Source organism: Rhinolophus ferrumequinum, chromosome 10 (genome assembly GCF_004115265.2).
Source record: "Rhinolophus ferrumequinum isolate MPI-CBG mRhiFer1 chromosome 10, mRhiFer1_v1.p, whole genome shotgun sequence".
Taxonomy (NCBI): domain Eukaryota; kingdom Metazoa; phylum Chordata; class Mammalia; order Chiroptera; family Rhinolophidae; genus Rhinolophus; species Rhinolophus ferrumequinum.
Genome location: NC_046293.1, coordinates 77,782,700 through 77,802,551, shown reverse-complemented (window position 1 = coordinate 77,802,551; position 19,852 = coordinate 77,782,700). Strand labels below are relative to the sequence as shown.

The 19,852-nt window shown below is 31.4% G+C and overlaps 1 protein-coding gene across 2 annotated transcripts in view; it reads right to left on the bottom strand.

Moving 5' to 3' along the window:
- LRRIQ1 (leucine rich repeats and IQ motif containing 1) overlaps positions 1–19,852 on the bottom strand; it is a 185,824-nt gene that overhangs the window by 134,631 nt on the left and 31,341 nt on the right. For both annotated transcript variants that reach the window (XM_033117564.1, XM_033117565.1), the window contains exons 11-13: positions 9,849–10,042; positions 9,175–9,302; positions 1,564–1,637 (exon numbers count right to left, since the gene is read on the bottom strand). In XM_033117564.1, coding sequence (XP_032973455.1) covers positions 1,564–1,637; positions 9,175–9,302; positions 9,849–10,042 — 396 coding nt within the window. The remainder of the gene's footprint in view (positions 1–1,563; positions 1,638–9,174; positions 9,303–9,848; positions 10,043–19,852) is intronic.

Sequence of the window (19,852 nt, the reverse complement as noted above, 5' to 3'; positions counted from 1 at the left end):
TAGATCACATTGTGTTCACCCTCCAAAGTGAAATCTTCCGTCACCATATGTTGACCCACGTTACGCTGTTCTACTTTCCTCCCCCCACCCTTTTCCCCCTGGTAACCACTACATTGTTGTTTGTCTATGAGTTTTTATTTCTCTTATTTGTTTGTTTCTTTCAGTTTAATGAGTGAAATCATATGGTTCTCAACTTTTTGTCTCTGACTTGTTTTGCTTTGCACGATACTCTCAAGATTCATCCATTTTGTCTCAAATGTCAGTAATTAATTAAATACATTTTTAATGGGTGTCTCCTCTATACCTATTAGGAGTCAACAGGTTAAACAAGTTTGTTTAATCATCTACACTAAGATACTTATTTTACAGTTAAAAGATGCATAAATTTAAAATTAAAATATCATTGTGACATTTGCTCAGGCCTACCAGAAAGATGTGGAAGTAAAATGATTTTTAAAGTGGAAAAAAATTTTTAATTAAATTATTTCACGATGACTTTGCAGGAGTTAAGGCCATGCAGCCTCAATATGCCAGAAAAGAACTTAAAAACAGCAACTGGAGGGATACTCTGACCTTCTTTCTTTTTCTTTAAAGTAGGAGATGAAATTCCTATGTAAAAGATGCCCTCCCTAAACCATAAGCAAAGAGACATTCTTTTTTTTTTTTTTAAATTTATTTTTAATTTATTGGGGTGACAATTGTTAGTATAATTACATAGATTTCAGGTGTGCAACTCTGTATCACATCATCCATAAGTCACACCGTGTGTTCACCACCCAGAGTCAGCTCCCCTTCCATCACCATACATTTGATCCCCCTCACCCTCATCCCCCCCCCCAACCCCCTTACGCTCTGGTAACCACCAAATTACGTTCCCCAGATTAATTTTCAAACCCCGTGGCCATCCTGTGGTCACCGACTGCCCTCCAATCCCCTCACCCTCCCCCCCACTCCCCACCCCTCCCGCCCATCTAGCAACCCTCAGTTTTTCCTCATTGTCTCCCAAACTGTTTCTGATTAGTTCATTCACTTATTCTTTTCTTCAGAATCCGCAAATAAGTGAGATCATATGGTACTTATCTTTCTCTCAAAGAGACATTCTTATCACGAGGATGGGAAGTAGAGGCAAGAGATGTGTACACACCTGTTACACTAGCCCTTATTTCCTAGTCACTTTTCCAGCCAATTAACTATGTTAGCCCAAGCACCTTTGCCTTGTCATATGTTCACTACTCTTGTCCAACTCACTGTTTAAGCGGTTAATTCTAATTGCTTTTTAGGGTCTTTATTTTTCTTGTGAGAACTCCCATGTACATGTAAAAAAAAATTAAAACTTGTATTCTTTTTTTCCTGTCTTGTGTCAGTTTAATTCTTAGGTCCAGCCTAAGACCTTAAAAAGAAAATTTTCTTTCTCTATACCTTACTGTGTGTTTGTATGTGTATGTATATATGTATATATACTGTAAATGCCATTAACACATGTATCAAAACAACCCCTCACCATATATGAAACAGAAACTCAAAAGCCTATTTTTTAAAAATTATATATTATTCTAAACTTACCAGAAAGACAATTGTTGCTGACATCTAGCTTTTCCAGAGAAACAAAATGAAAAAGTGGTATGATTTTTGTCAAGCTGAGAAAAAAAAAAAAGATCATGAAAATTTTTAATTAGAATGTCCTTAATATTACTGAACTAACTATAAAATCATACACTTATATAACACAATTATACCAAAGTCTGACAATTAAGTTCGCAAACTCATCCTAGAAAATAGTGCTACATACCTATTGCTGAATATCACTATGGTAACCGTCGAAGTACTCCCCCTGGAAGCTATGCACTGATGCCAGCACCTACTTCACCCTTCAGAGCAATTTTGGAACTCTTTTTCTGGAATGGCCATCAGAGCTGCATCATCGTATTACCCTTGATGTCCTGAATGTCATCCACAATGTCTTCCTTTGAATATTTCCTTTATCTCCCGGTAAAGAAAGAAGTCAGTGGGGGCCCGATCAGGTGAGTAGGGAGGGTGTTCCAATACACAGATTTGTTTACTGGCTAAAACTCCCTCACAGACAGTGCCGTGTGAGCAGGTGCATTGTTGTGATGCAAGAGGCATGAATTGTTGGCAAAAAGTTCAGGTCGTTTTCATCTAACTTTTCACACAGCCTTCTCATCACTTCCATATAGTAACTTGGTTAGCAGTTTTTCCAGTTAGTACAAATCCATAATGAATAATCCCTCTGATATCAAGAAAGGTTAGCAACTCATTGCCTCAAGTTCACGACTTAATTGCCACACCTCATGATGATATGCAATTATATGTAACATATATGTAATTGTACTTATAAATAAGGTTACAATCATAATGACATTTATTAATAGCACTCATTAAAATGTAATAATTATAGAATTTTAAGTATTTATTCTATAATGGAAAATTTATATTCATTTGTAAATTACCATGCAATTTCCAATTGCAATGACAAATATCATGGATTTTAATGTGTACTTGGGATTTAAATAAGTGGGTATTTTGCTATTATTGTTTTGTTTTGTCTTTGTGTAAAGCCAAATATACAGAGGTTTTATATTATTTACATATTTTTCCTGGATTAAACATATAATTTAAACCATTAAGAGGTGAATTCATAAAAATATTTATTTTCACTTTTTGACCAGATGGGTTATTTTTAAATTGGAAATATTCATCCAAGGAGCACAATAATAGAAAATGTTTTATATCAATATAATAGATTTAAATCTGATAGAAATATACAAATATTTAAAATCAATACTCATTAACTCATGCATATTCAAATTCTAATAATAATCAACTCCCCTCCTATTTTTACATGTTTCTATCATTTTCTAAGATAAACTTATCATTAAGAACCTATATTCAAGCAAGGAACGTAAGAGATACTCTAAATATTTACATTTTGGAAACAAAAAACTATGAAAGGAAATTTAACTTTAGTAGATTTACATTTCTAACTAAGACAAGTCTATATTACTCTAAACATATCACATTTCCCTAGCTATTTTGTAAATAAAATTTAGCCAGCTCTTCTAAATCTTTATATAAGACAAAATTCCTTCATATAAAATATATTCACATCACTAAAAATCTTACTCCGGGTTATGTCTGTAAAGTTTCTTCCTATATTTTCTTCTAGGAATTTTATAGTTTCAGATCTTACATTTAAGTCTTTACGTCATTTTGAATTTATTTTTGTATATGGCGTAAGGAGGTGGTCCAGCTTCATTTTTTTGCATGTGTCTGTCCAGGTTTCCCAGCACCATTTATGAACAGACTGTCTTTACCCCACTGTACCTTCTTGCTTCCATTGTCCGTAGATTTAAATGGCCATATAGGCAAGGATTTATTTCTGGACTCTATTCTGTTCCATTGATCTATGTGTTCTGTTTTTATGCCAGTACCATGCTGTTTTGATTACTGTAGCCTTGTAGTATAATTTGATGTCAGGTATGTTATACCTCCCACTTTGTTCTTATTTTTCAAGATTGCTGAGGCTATCTGGGGTCTTTTACGGTCCCATATAAATTTTAGGATCATATGTTCTATTTCTGTGAAACGTCGTTGGTAGTTTGATAGGAATTGGTTGAATATGTATATTGCCTTAGGCAATATATCCCCCGAGGAAGTAAGAGAAAAAATAAACATGTGGGATTACATCAAACTAATAAGTTTTTTTCACAGCAAAGGCAACCATCAATAAAACAAAAAGGGATCCTACTGAATGGGAAAAGATATTTGCCAATGATATATCTGATAAGGGGTTAATATCACAAATTTATTAAAAACTCACTCAACTCACTCCAAAAAAACAAACAACCCAATTAAAAAATGGGCAGAGGACATGAAGAGACATTTTTCTAAAAGGACATACAGACGGCAAACAGACATATGAAGAAATGCTCAACCTCACTAACCATCAGAGAAATGCAAATAAAAACCACAATGAGATACCACCTTACCCCGGTCAAAATGGCTATTATCAATAAATCAACAAACAACAAGTGCTGGCATGGATGTGGAGAAAAGGGAACGCTTGTGCACTGTTGGTGGGATTGCAGATTGGTGCAGCCACTGTGGAAAACAGTATGGAGGTATCTCAAAAATCTGAAAATGGAACTACCTTATGATCTAGCAATTCCACTCCTAGGTATCTATCCGGAGAAATCCAAAACTCTAATTCAAAAAACTTTATGCACCCCTATGTTTATTGCAGCACTATACACAATAGCCAAGACACGGAAAACAACTGAAATGCCCATTGGTAGATGACTGGATTAAGAAACTGTGGTACATTTACACAATGGAGTATTACACAACCATAAAGAAGAAAGAAATCTTACATTTGCAACAACATGGATGGACCTAGAAAACATTATGTTAAGTGAAATAAGTCAGACAGAGAAAGACAAATACCATATGATCTCACTTATATGTGGAATCTAAAGAAAAGAATAAGTGAATGAACTAATCAGAAACAGTTATCTTTTCAGTTTTGGAGACATAGGGGAAAAGTGAGGGTTGCTAGATGGGAGGCGGGGTGAGGATAAGGCGGAAGGTGAAGGGATTAGAAAACAGTCAGTAACCACAAGATGGCTACTGGGCTTTGAAAATCCATTTGGGGAATGTAATCAATAATGTTGTAAAGATTTTGTAGGGTATCTGATGGACACTTGTCCCATTTGGGAGACCACCTCAGGGATGATGTAGATGCCTGATCACTGCACTGTACACCTGAAGCTGAACAATAATGAATGTCAACTATAATTTATATATATATATATATATATATATATATATATGTATATATATGTATGTATACTTACAAGAAGCGGAGTACAGCATTAGGAAACAGAGACAGTGGAAATGCAATGGCTGTGTGCGATGTCAGAGGGATAGTGGATGGGGGCAGGGGGGTTCACACAGTGTGAGGGATATAAATGATAAACATCTAAATATTACTTTGTCTTGTGCATCTAAAACTATTAAAAAATAAAAATAAAAATAAATAAAAGATGCATTACAAAAAAAAAAAATATATATATATATTCACATCACAAATACAAAAGTATTCTGAACTAATCCCCCATATAATGTTGGAACTCCATAACTTCAAAATATGCTTCAACTAAAGGAGTATTTTGGGTACAAAAATGTATATATATATATGCATTAATTTCCACTTCATTTACTTTCTTTCCTTCCCCTTTCTCTCTCTCTCTCTCTCTCTCTCTCTCTCTCTCTCTCTCTCTCTCTCTCTTCCTCCCTCCCTCCCTCCCTCCCTCCTTCTTTCCCTCCCTTCCTTTCTTTCTTTCTTTCTTTCAATACTGTCCCTCCAGTTATCCTGGCGGAGACTTTTACATCTTTGTTTCTAACAGCTCTCTGCCATGACGTGGGTGGGGTGGTGGAAATACTATTATTGTAAGGTCAGAAGCTTACAGAGTAATGCTGTGAATCAAGGCCTCATGGGTCTGGCACAGAACTAACCCTTCTATTGCCCTTGACTCCTCTCTTGTACTATCCTGTTCTATATTAGCAAAGAGACATAAGATACTACTGATGAAAAAATAGACTAAATAAAAGGTTGGAAGAAGGTCTTTCTGAATGTAGCCAATCCTACATATAATATTACTATTTATACTGAACCTATACAACACTACTTCTTAAAAACCATTTCCAGTGAGAAAAAAACCCAAGGTAATAAAAGAAAAAGTGAATAAATATTGGCTATTATATTTACACATACACTTCATTATTTGTACACACATTCCTTAATAGCAAAATTTACTGAAATGTCACATGTATACAGAAAAGAAAGAGAGGAAGGAAACAAGGAAGGAAGAAAAGAAAGAAGCAAGGAAGGAAGGAAGGAAGACAAACTTAAAACTTTGACAATATATAATTAGTGGATTTAAGTCCTAATATTATGACATATCCTATCAGGCACGTTTTAGATCATTATTATAAGTGACAAACTGAAGTTCTTCAAGTGAAAATATAATTATAACACGTGTATTTATTAACAAGAAAATTCTTATTTGTTTTCTACTTTTAATATATTTATAATACTAAGTCTTTGCTCTTGAAAGGATTTGGAAAGATTAATCGATAATGTGTTTTTCTCTTTTTTCAGAATATCTGTTTTCAACCAGTAAGTTATATGGAAATATATAAGTAACATATATAACAGGTTATATGAAGACATCAAATAAAAATAGCCAATAAAGTTTTAAAGTTAAAAACAAAAATCCCCTTTGCAAATACCAAGTAAAGAAATATTGTTTTCACAAAATATTTTTATAATATTGAATTTTATCTTTTCAGATAGCCATGCTTTTAGAATCATGTTCTTTTTGTGGAAATGTCATCAAGAAACTGGCTATTCATTCACCTTTATGACTATTCATTAGTATGGTAGAAACCTAATAGTAGAATCCTGTTTTAAAAAAACAAAACAAAAACAAAAGAAAAACCTCTAGAACTTTTCCTTTTTACTGACATTCTGTGTATATTTTTTTTCTAAGAAAATTCAAACCAGAAAGACAAAGGACATTAGTGAAAACCTAATACCATTTGACCTTGTCACATTAGCCTTGGGCATAAAAAAGATATAAATTTCAAAGTCGACAAAAAGCAAAAGATTGTACAATGAGCAGCCAATGGGTAATAGTTTCCCCTTTCTGCTCCTACTTAGAATTTCACTGGAAGTAGAAAGGCTTATGAAGCCTGAGAGTCTTCAAGTTAGAACTCCGCTGAGTCAAACTTAAACAGTCACATGTCCTAACCAAAATTAAAACAGAAGTCAGGATGAAACAAGTATTTCAAACAATATGTACTAAGTATCATTCTTTATATGTATTTCATTTGTTGGGAAAAAAAGCATATGGACACATAATTTCTTCCTTGTGATGAAAATATTTATCAAAAATTAAAAGAAAAATATACACAATTTAAAAGACATACCAGTCACAAATCCAAATATCACACTTACAAAATTCTTCTCAAGTTTCCAAAATGTTATTCACATACATTTTCCTTTTGGCTCATCATTAAAACCTCATAAAATAGGTATGATAGGGATTACTACCTTTTTTTTACACATGGAAAAAAGTTGAAGTTCAGGTAGTAAAACAGAGTTGTTCAATGTCAACTGACAGATAAACTGTAGATAAAGAATTCAAACCTAGAGTTGCTGACCTTCACTTTTACCCAACCTGCTTTGGTTTCTGAAAAATTCCAATGCACGTGTAAAAGATTAATGTAAGATGTGTACCTTTTACAGTTAATATTGTCATTATGATTGTAGGAAATAATTTCACACTATATATGTCCATTCATATCCATCACATTTCCCTGGTTCCCTAAGACCTTCTTGCTTCATCCTCTCAGAAATTGTAGGTACATGTGCAAAGAGTTTTGAGAGACCCATAAAACTTATATTCAAATAAGGTAGCAGTACTATTAAAAAATTCAAACAGCTATATTATATAATAATTTACCTTTTTAATATAGTTAAGTTCAAAAGATTTTTTTATTCCAAACGTTTCTTGAGGGTAAGGATATATATTACTGTTTTGTAGCCCCCAAAATAGCAAACACCACCTCAATATCCAAATTTTATAAAGCTAAACAAACAAAATTCTAAATAAGTAGTGTTTGGTTTAAGTATACCACTTATTGTTATCAATTCTGAAAGAGAATTTAATAGTGTAGTTTATATAACTCCTAGCCATACTGGATTCATAGGGTAAAAGTTTCAACTCGTATTAATTTTAACTTTTAAAAGTAGACTATTTCTTTGATGATGTAAATTGTCCAAAGAAATTAAGGCAAAAAAGAATTAGGAAATAAAAATAAAAAAGAACCCCCCCACACCATTAAATTAAAAACATTATTTCTCAAAAAAAAATCACGATTTAAATATTTCTAATCTTTTAAAATATTATGCTTGCCAGTGTGGCTTGAGATCAATTTCTATGGTATATGTTAGATATGTCAATTTACTGAGTGATTTAATGCATATCTCTAAAGATAGCTATTTCTATTAAAATGTTATTCCTTACCCAGAAATATTGAGGAAACATCCAATGGGTTTGTGGATGGCCCAAATTATTTAAACAGTGTAATCTGATAGAGCTGGCTTTGGAATTAATGTTCTTTGAAAGCAAAATCATCTTTTATATTTTAGATCTGATTAAAACAACTTGCGGGGATTTTGAATAAAATACAATTTTTGATTTGTTGTCAAATAGTGGAATAGTTTAATAAGTAGAAATTAAATCATTTGGGACATACACGCTTAAGGACAAGCACTATTATGGCAGAGATTGAGAGAAAACTTTATTTTTTTAAAGGAAAAATAGATATGCATATTAACATTGGGTTTTCCTTGTTCACTTGTTTTGCAAGAATTGTATAACTCAAAGAAGAAATTTATGGTTAAAGGTGGTTTCTTTCTCCTATTCCATGTGCCTTTCATGAACAAATTAATCATATTAGTGAATATGTCTCAATGAAATATTAAGCAGAAGAAGACATACACATATTGTGCTCCTGGTTTCAGACAGTTATTCTCTGCAAAGATCCAGATGTTTGCTGGTTTCAAATGGATCTTCTGTGGCAGGTACCCATCTCAAATTAATGTTAAGGTATTTTTTTAAGTGTTACTTTATATCCTTAGGGAAATAAAATTCACATCAATCTTAACAGTTACAAAACGAAATGCAAGTAGACCAGATTAAAAATCGTTCTTCCCTGACTTAATAAGTACCATTTGAAAGAATGAGACATCCTTCTGAATTAAATTAACTACCTCTTGTATTTTCCAAGGACCATATTCTTTACAAATATAAACAAACCTCCCCTGAGAGATTTCTACAAGTATGTCTTTAAGAAGAAACAAAGAGTCAGATAAGTGAAAATTAAAAGTCTACTAAAATTCAAGAGTTTGTCAACACACTAATTTTTAAAAATCTATGAAGTTATATTTATAACTTATGTATGTGTTTATTATTATGCGCTTTCACTGAATTGCTGGAAAAAAACTAACAGCATTTCTACTTTTTATGAAGATCACACATTTAGTTTATCATTCATTGCATTTATTGTTCAAGCAAAGCTTGTTTTTACCTGTTCTGAGAAAGAGTCAAGTTCTGTAGTAAAGGCAGCCAAAATGAAGAAAGTGCTTCTACAGTTGAAATGCTGTTATCATCCAAGTACAATTCTCTTAGTAGAACATGATTCGCTAAGGATGGAAGCTGCATTTAAATTTAGGTCAGTAGCTTATAGCAAAGAAAGTATTTTTGTCATTTAACCAAATTTAAAAGTAACAACATATATATATACACACATATATACACATTCTGGTAAACTGTGTATCATAAATCAAAGATAATGTTATAAGAATTTTAGTATAAATAAAATTTCTTAAGAATTAACCTCATAATTAGAATTTATTTTTTATAAAATGTGAAGAATATTAATTAGAATTTAATTAAGAGAATTTGGTCCCACTTAACACACTGAAATATAACTGAAAAGTTATGATTTTTTATATTTTGGTATTATGAAAAACTAATGTTAAACTATATTTCTTTGGAAAATATTCTAATTATGATAAATATTTTTTTAAAATAGAGCAAAGTATGTAATAGTTCAAAGTAAACTGAAAATCAGATATAGCTGATAATCAAAAAAGAACAAGGGAAAATTAATCAAAATTGCTTTTAAAATGGGTGGCTGATATTTCCATCAAAAGAAAAAAAACTTTCCATTAATCATATACATTAATTCAAAGCAATTACCTCACTTATATAATTTCCCTGTAACTTTAGTATTTGGAGCAATCCACAGTTTTCAATCCCCTCAGCTTCAGTAAGATGATTATGTGAGCAATCCAGGTATATAATGGTAGGAGTATTGCAAAGACCTTTCGTACTGATTAATTGATTGTGGTCCACAACTAGTTTCTGAAGATTTTTCAAAGATTCTAAACCACCTGGAAGAAAAATTTCCAAGGTCACTTGTATCATCATTCTTCTAGACTCTAAAGGAGAATTTGTTTTGTTTTGTTTTCCTAAATAATTGTATATTTATGTTTCCCAGCGTTTCTAATTACAAGTGAAGACTTAGATAGAATTCCTGGTGAAAAATGTGTCAGTGTAAAATGTATTATTATTTAAACTGGCACCTGGGAGGTATATTTTTGACTGATAAAATTATATATCAATTGAAAATTGAACAAAATGCTAAAAGGCATACATTGGGCACTCAATGTTTTGTTTTCAAATTTCAGTGGAATAAAGGACAGAAGTACTCTTCTTTTAAAAAAATAGCTTTTAACTCAGTTTCAGAGGTTTGAATTTTGAATCCTTAGCTAAGTTTGAATATATAACATTAGAATGTCATTTTCCTACCATTGAGATATCCACCTTAAATTCCCAAATGAAGTAGTTGCAACCATATTAAAACAAACGAAGAAATAACACAACCTAAGTGTTCATTAATATAGAAAGGGATAAAGAAGACGTAATACATACACATGGAATATTATTCTGTCATAAAAAAGAATGAAATGTTGCCATTTGTAACAACATGGATGGACCTGGAGGGTAGGATGCTAAGTGAAATAAGTCAGACAAAGAAGACAAATACCATATGATTTCACTTATGTGTGGAATCTGAAAAAACAAAATAAACGAACAAACAAAACAGGAACAAAGTCATAGTTACAGAGAACTAATAGATAGTTGCCAGATTGCAGGGGAGTGAAACAGATGGGTGAGAAAAGGTGAAACGGATTAAGAAGTACAAATTGCTAGTTATAAAAAATGGTAATGGGGTTGTAAGTTATAACATAAGGAACATATTTAATAATATTTTAAGAACTATGTATGATGTCATATGGGTACTAGACTTAATGGGGGTGATCACTTCATAAGGTATATAAATATCTAATCACTATGTTGTACACCTGAAATTAATATAATATCGTATGTCAACTGGAATTAAAAATAAATTTAAAAAATAGAAATAAAATAAATTAGAGAGAATGAGACATCCTTTTGAATTAAATTAACTATCTCTTGTATTTTCCAAGGACTATATTCTTTACAAATAAACAAACCTCCCCTGAGAGATTTCTACAAATATTTCAAGTATTTCAAGAATTATTCAGGTATTTCAAGATTGTCACAAGTGGACTCCTTTATGCTCAGATAAAATGAATATGATAGTATCTAAAAACTATAAGAGAGGAGGCTTAGACTATAACTCAGTGGTCATAAGGAAAAAACTGAGGATTTTGTTTAAAGAAGCTATCAGGAGTTAGCATTGGAAAGAGATGCTGAGGAAGTCCATAAAAGTTTCTTGGAAGAATTATTCAGACATAAAAAAATGAGGAAATCTTACCATTTGTGAGAACATGGATGGAGCTTTAAGGCATTGTGCTAAATGAAATAAGCCAGGCAGAGAAAGACAGATACTGTATAATGTCATGTATATGTGCAATCTAAAAAAAAATCCCCAAATTCATAGAAAAAGAGACCAGACTCGTGGTTACCAGAAGCAGAGGGTGGGGTGCAGTTAAGTGGAGGAAGGTGATCAAAAGGTACAAACTACCAGTTATAAGATAAGTAAATATTAGGGATCTAATGTATAACTCAATGACTATGGCTAACACTGATGTATAATATATAAGAAACTTGTTAAGAGAGTAAATCCTATCAGTTCTCATCACAAGGATAATTCTTTTCATTTTTTTTCTTTTCTTTTTATTGTGTCTATATAAGAAGATGGATATTAGCTGACCCTAAAGTAATAATCATTTCACAATATATGTAAATCAAACTATCATGCTGTATATCTTAAACTTATTCAGTGATGTATGTTAATTATTTCTCAATAAAACTGAAAAAAATATTTTATGGGAAATAAAACTAGAAAATGTTTAGATTCAATAATGGACTATATATTTCTTTACAGGTAGTACCCTGTTATATGACATAAATAATTGTAAAACGGAACTATCATTTAAAGTGCAAAGTACTGATAAGCAGAATGTCTTCAGTGAATATTTTACATATGAGAGCCAGTGAAGCTGAACCTTGCAGAATTAAGCTTCATTTTGATTTTCTTGTCAAAACCCCACAAAATATTTTCTTCAATTAAATGTTGGAATAGACATGAGTTTTATCACTAAAAAAGTCATTTGATAATAAATTTAAAGATAATCTTGAAAGAAGCATAATTATGTATAAAAACTAATACCTGAAATGTATGTAATAAATTCATCCTGGAAGAATTTAAAGCATTTAATTAAGATATGCTCTTTAGATTATATACTGTGATTTACAGAAAGGCATATAGCCTGTTTACATAAAAAAATGGAGAAATAAAATAATCAGGTAACAGTATCAAAATATCACAAGAAAGCATAATTCCACATCATATTTTTAAAATTCAGATAATGTAATAGTTAAGATTATAAGTGTATTGCAAAAACACTGCATAGAGATACATTTCAAGAAAAAATATATTTCAAATGGCAATATCTCTCATAGTTTGAGTGAAATCAACTTAGTATTAAGTGATTATTTCTTATAAAAAATAAAATGTTATGCTAAAAAGTAAATTTTCTTATAATAAAAAATAAATATGAAATATCTATGAGAAGGAAGAAAATGTATAGAAGACCCATAGACGAAAAGAGAGACTGAAATTTAAATTCAGACAGTAATCATACATTTTTAAGTTCTTATCTAGGATCAGTGTACTGGTATTTTCCTGTAATGTAAAACTGCAACTATGACTTAGAGAAAATCGTTATCTCATGCTATTCAGGGAGTGAACTTACTGCCCTGTAAAATTTGACTAAGTTAAAATAAAAGACCAATGATATATTATCAATTCGAAGGGATTATAAATAGTATATTACATATAATAGTAATATTATTAACCACAATGTAATTTAAACTGCTAAAATAGAAAACACTTTGGAGTTTAGTATGCCTTGTGATTCCAGGCAGAAGGAAATATTAATTAATATTAATTTGTAGCTGGGTAACCTAAAATGTCTCATCACATATTTAAATGTCTTAAACAAACTACTTTAGAAGCTCAATATTTTTAAAAGCCCAGCACATTGCTCTTAAGTTTTTCAGAGCTAATCAGAAATAGAATTTTCTATTAACTCATTCAGAGTGGGGAATACCTTTGTGAAACTTTTCAAAGTTCCCCCCAAAACAGAACCAAGAATGAAACATTAGGTTACACACTGAGGAAAGGTGAAAGACTTGACATAAGAAGCTGAAAAGGAAATAGCAGAAATAGTAGGAGAACAATTGGGAAAGGAAGAAAAGGCAAACAGAATTCTGTGATGATGATAGTGGTTACTAAAAATTAGAATAAGATAATATAATTTTACAATTAGCAAAGGCATTTTTTTTACTTTATATTATATATGGTCAACAGTGTGAGCCAGAGTGGGCAAAGGAGTATGAAGAGGCCACAGCTCTGAAGCAGCTTTCACGAGAGGCACCAATGGAGTAATCAGTTTAGAAGCCACAGTGCAGTGGGAGTGAGACAATGAGTATAGAGAACTTTTTAGATATTTGATAATGCAGTCCTTAAAATGGCCCACAAAACTGTATTTCTGAACTCATCCTCTACTTCTCAGTCCCCTTATCTTGGTTTAATCTAACATGCAACTTCCTAGCTATTCCTCGAATATGCCATAGACGCTTCCATCTTAGGGCTCTCTGAATATGTAAGAAACAACTATCAGCCTGTGACATGTTAAACTAGGAAGAATAAAATAAAACTTATCTGCTAATTTCAAATACTAAGACAACATGATTTTCAATCAATAAAAAGGGAAAGTATGATTAGTCTATTCTACAATCTGTGAGAGATTCCAATATGGTTAAATTACCATGATTTCAAGCTCCAGATACAGAGGCATATTTGACTGAGCATTTCTCCTTCTAGAAATCCATTATCCAGAAATAAACACAAAACTATAAAATATATATATAAATTTATATATAAATTATAATTATATACATACATATAGTAAAATTGCCATATTATTAAAAACAAAGAAATGGAGATAAACATCTATCAGTAAGGAAATAGTTAATAAATTATGGAGTATCTATAAAATGAATACACACATTGTTCAATAGAAGTAGTCTGACATAGAAGAATGTCCATGATATATTACTGTATGGAAAAACCTAGGTTATATACATAGACTTTTAACTATTGAGTATACCTGAATCTAAATCTACACATCTGTAATTGTATTGTATAGGACAAGGTCTTGACTGATTTATAATCAACTGTTAACTCCTACAAAGTAAGAAAGAGAAGTGTAAGAGTGAGATAAAATTTCACTGCTTACCTGTATACTTCTCTAGTTTTAAATTCTTTAAATGAGAATATATGGACTTCTTGTGCAATAGTTAAAAAAAATAATTTAAATCAGAATATTATTAAATAGAACTGTTATCCTGTATTTAATCCTGATCATCACTACCAACAACAAATGGTTGTTGAAATGAAGAAAAACATGAGAAAACCTGATTCTATAATCCATCAAAAGGGTTTGTTATATAGCCAAAGTGGAGAACTCTGTAATAGATGGGAGAGAATATTTAGATTTTAAGATAAAAATTTCAAAGGAAATTCACTGAAATAGTAAAAGGAGACTTGGTAGGACCTCTAAAACACTGGCCTAACTATAACAGTGAAGAAGGATATGTATTAAAAAAAAAAACAAAACAACAACAAAATTGATTATAAAACCTAAAAATTAGCCTAATGAGAAAAAGAAATCATCTAAGAAACACATGGACCCGAGGTCTGCCAACAACCATGCGAGTGAGCTTGGTAGTAGATCTTTCAGCCTCATTGAGCCCTGAGATGAAGGCAGTTCTGGTTAACAACTTTACTGCAATCTCATGAGAGACCCTGAGCCAAAACCCCCCGGCTAAGCCACTCCCAGATTCCTGATCCACAGAAAACATGAGGTAATACATGTTTGCAGTTTTAAATTCTAAATTTCAGGGTACTTCACTTTACAACAATATATAACTAATATGGTAAGTATTCTAGTCTGAAGACACTTAAAGAAATTCAATGTAACCAGAATTGAAAAATATTAAAATGACAGATATAGCTAACGAATCGACCAAAAGGACCAAGCCAGAACAAATCATTTAGAAATATTGATAGAACAGAGAGCTCAAGATTGAATTGCTCACAAAGCAGAGATAATCACCCTGAGAATAAAAAGTGAAGAAGAAGATAAAAAAAAAAAAAAAAAAAAAAAAAAAAAAAAAAGATATAGCTTAAATTAATTAATAAAATACATGACAGTAATAAAATAAAATACATGACTTTATCTGTATTAGTCAACCAAATAAAGTCAACCAAAATATGGGTCATCTATGACTAAAAATACAGATTCAAGCCAAAAAATTTTTCAAATATATAAAACCCAGTTTTCCAGGAATGAAATAGTAACTTAATCTGTAGTCTGAAAAGAATATTACATACTGAGACAAATTTATGTGGATTTATTGATAATAGGATGTTTCTTGGTTATGTCACTGATCAAGGATGAAGAAACGTTATGCAGATATTTAGAGAGAAATCAGTTATGAGGAGAGAAAAAATCAAATTAGCGTCAAGGTTTACTCCAGTAACACATAATATCACATATGCAATGAAGCAATGTCCACAGAGTACCAAGTAAAAGTGTGACCTAAAAATACAATGCACAACTATATTCTCATTTAAGTATCAAGGCAACTGACAGATATCCTCAAACGTGAAGGAATTCAGGGAATACAGCATCCATTAGCTCATCTTTGAAAAATAAGACATAAAAAGAGTTAATGAACCATGTAATCTAGACAAGAAAAAGATAAAAAAAGCAGTTGTTGTAAAAAGCACTGGTACTGACCCATTTTTATACAAATCCAATGCTGCTGAAGAACATACAGAGTCATGAGTTCTGCTGTGAATAATAAAAACAGTGAGGGGAAAAAAATGATTAGAGAAAGTATAAGTATTCTAATTCTATTTTCTTGAAGAGGAGTTAATATTGTCTAAAATAGATAAATTGAAAGCCCATGTTTTAATAAATTACTGAACAACAAAAATGATATTATAACTGACAAAATTGGAAGGGGAAGATGGAAGTGGAAATGAGATAATTTTATCATCTTAAGTATGAGGAAGCCAAATAGATATGGTCTAAAATTCTGAAGCCAAACATTGTAATATAATTTCCCACTCTATTGTTTAGTAATACTTTTGGGAGTTTTAAAATATGTCCCAATTTAGTAAATTGTTTGTAGGAAAATGAATGTTTCCAGCCAGCAACTCACATGCGGATGGTTTTTGCTCATCATAAGATTATTTTAAGTATCTTTTTTTTTCTAATGAAAATTTTTGGGGTGACAATGGTTAGTGAAATTGTATAGTTTTTAAGTGTACAATTCTGTAATACATCATCTATACATCACGTTGTGTGTTCACCACCCAGAGTCAGTTCTCCTTCCATCACCATATATTTGATCGTTTACCCTGATCTATCACCACTCTTCCCCCTTAAAAAATGGGCAGAGGACCTGAAGAGACATTTCTCCAAAGAGGACATACAAATGGCAAACAGACATATGAAAAGATGCTCAACATCACTAATCATCAGAGAAATGCAAATAAAAACCACAATGAGATATCACCTCACATCAGTTAGAATGGCCATCATCAACAAGACAAGTAATAAGTGTTGGAGAGGCTGTGGAGAAAAAGGAACCCTCAGACACTGTTGGGAATGCAGATTGGTGCAGCCACTATGGAAGGCAGTGTGGAGGTTCCTCAAAAAATTAAGAATAGAATTACCGTTTGACCGAGCAATCCCTCTCCTGGGTATATACCCCAAAAATCTGAAAACATTTATCCGTAAAGATATATGAGGATGTACTCCAGTGTTCATTGCACCTTTATTTACAGAGGCCAAGACATGGAAACAACCAAAGTGCCCTTCGATAGATGATTAGATAAAGAAGATGTGGTATATATACACAATGGACTATTACTCTGCCATAAGAAAAGATGAAATAGTGCCATTTGCAACAACATGGATGGATCTTGAGATTATTATGCTAAGCAAAATAAGGCACACAGAAAAAGTCGAGAACCATATGACTTCACTGATATGTGAGATATAAAACTGAAAGCAACAAAGGAACAAGACAAACAAATAAAAAAACAAAAACTCACAGACAGACAATAGTTTAGTGGTTTCAATATCTTAATATATTTCAACATTGCTTACTTTATAAACCATTGTACTTTTTAAATAATCAAGTTGATATTCTATTTTAGTAGTGGTAAAGTTGTTATCTGCATCATCTCAAAAGCAGTACTAAAATGTTAACTGTTTTTTTAATATTAGAATATAAAACATTCTATGTGTATACTGTAATAATCACAGGTATTATTAAACTTTTTTCTAATATTTAATTAATTCAACTTTACTTAATCAATTACCTAAACTTCCTTTAATTAAACTTTACCCTTAGTACATTTATTTATATAGGAAAAGTAGGAACGATTGGCTGTCAACTATCTCTTACAGGATAAACATAATTAGATTTTTTTTTTAATTATGACATGCAAAAAATTTCAAAATTTATTAAGTGAATAAAGAAAATTACACAATAATATTACAGTAGTGATTTTTTAAATGGATAGAAAACAATCTGAAAAGTTCATCAATACTGGCTATATCTAGATGGTGGAATTATGGATTATTATTTTATTATTTTATATTCTAATTTTTATATAAGCATGTACTAATTGTGTAGATTGAAAGTTACTTAGAAAAATATGAAATTCAATTTGCAGAAATCAGATCAGATATAGCCTTATCACCTGTACCTCTGAAAATAATTACAGATAGTTATTACATTTTAAAAAATGTCTCCAAATGAGTTACTTAGAAAGTAAAGAAGTCTCAGTCCAAAATCTAAGTAAATATGGTAGGCAAATAGACGTGAGTTTTCAGTGTGAGAAAATTTATTAAATTTGATGAATAGAAAGATCAATTTCTATAGCCTCACAGTTTGAGGAAACAAAATTCAAAATTCACCTATCATAGACAAGTATAACAGACAATCCCAATTAAATATAGAAGCTCGATCAGCTATACCCTACCAGAGGACAGGAAATTAAACTCTGCTCAAATCTCAGTAATCTTCAAAAGGGGGGAAAAAAAATCCCCCCTTTAAATTAATAAACACAAGTTGACTCTCCCATAGGTTTGCAGCTGAAAATCACTTTAATTGTGATCATAAAACTTACCTCAAAATGTAGCACAAAGGATTCTAGATTATCCCCTGACATCTGAAAAATCCTCTCTAAAGAACAAACTTTCAAGCTAAAAGAAGACAAAGGCGGGGGGTGGGGAGGCAATAGAAAAATGTAGTACAGGTTTTTTGTTTACAGTAATGATGGAGTAGTTAATGAGAAACAATTCTTCTGTTTGTTGAAAACCAGAAACAAACAAACAAACAAATGACAATATTATATCTGTTCAAGGTATTAAAGAACTAAAATAGTATTACAGAAAAAGAGGGTTAAGGAAATCAATTAATTCTAGGAAAGGAGAGCTTGCAGCAGTAGGGGGTCAAAATGTTGACTGCACAGCTCTCCTCAGAGAACGAGACCTAATGCATCCCTACCTTACTTTTGGTCAGACCTCCATGTCCTACACATTAATCCAAATACAGAATAGCTCCCAAGATACTGAAGTCCGGCTTTAAATAATCTCAATATCAATATATGTATGGACTTAGCTGCTCAGAGATTGCAAGTGCTTGTAGTTGCAAACAATGAAGACCTCTGGGGGGAAAATAAATCATAAACTCAAATTGATTCTGCAGTTTTTTCCTTATTATTCTCTGACTGCAAAATAATAAAAAATTAAAGCAAAGAGATAACATGATGAGAACAAAAAACAAGAAAATCAACAGAAAATACAAACCATCCACAGGGAATCCATATAATGAAGTTATCAGTCACCGAAATTAACAAAACTTCGTTGAACACATTAAATAAGACGTAAAATTGAAAATTTACATATTAGATATTATAAATTTTAATTGAATTTTTAGAAAAGCAACAAAATTCTAAAACTGAAAAACTACAATACAAACAAGACTTTCAAGGATAGATTGGACATATTAGACACAGTTGAAGAGATATTTAGTGAACTAATTAGATCCTAATAAAATATCCAGAGTGATACATAGAGATGCAAATGATATATAAAAGAATTATGAATATAATTATGAGTATAAGAGGATTATAGGATATAAGGGGAATATATAATTCTCTTACACGCATAATTATATATATATATTTATGAAATGTCTCAGAATTTTTCAACACTGAATAAAGACGCCAAGACACAGATTTAAGAGGTACAATGGATTGAAGTAGGGTGACTACTAAGGTGACCACAAGTAGGAACATCAGAGTAAACTGTTGAAAACAATAGACAAAAAGAAAAATCTTAAAAAGGGAAGAAAATTATCTTCCAAGGATCAACAATTAGGTTGATGCATGTCAACATAAGGAAAGCTAGAATAAAATGGAATATGGTCAAAATGCAGAAAATGCATGTCAGAAGGTAAGTCTATATCTCAAAATGCATGCACATATCTATGCACGTGTGTGTATTTATGTTAAAACCATACCATACTGAACCAAATAAAATCTGAAAGAATTCCTC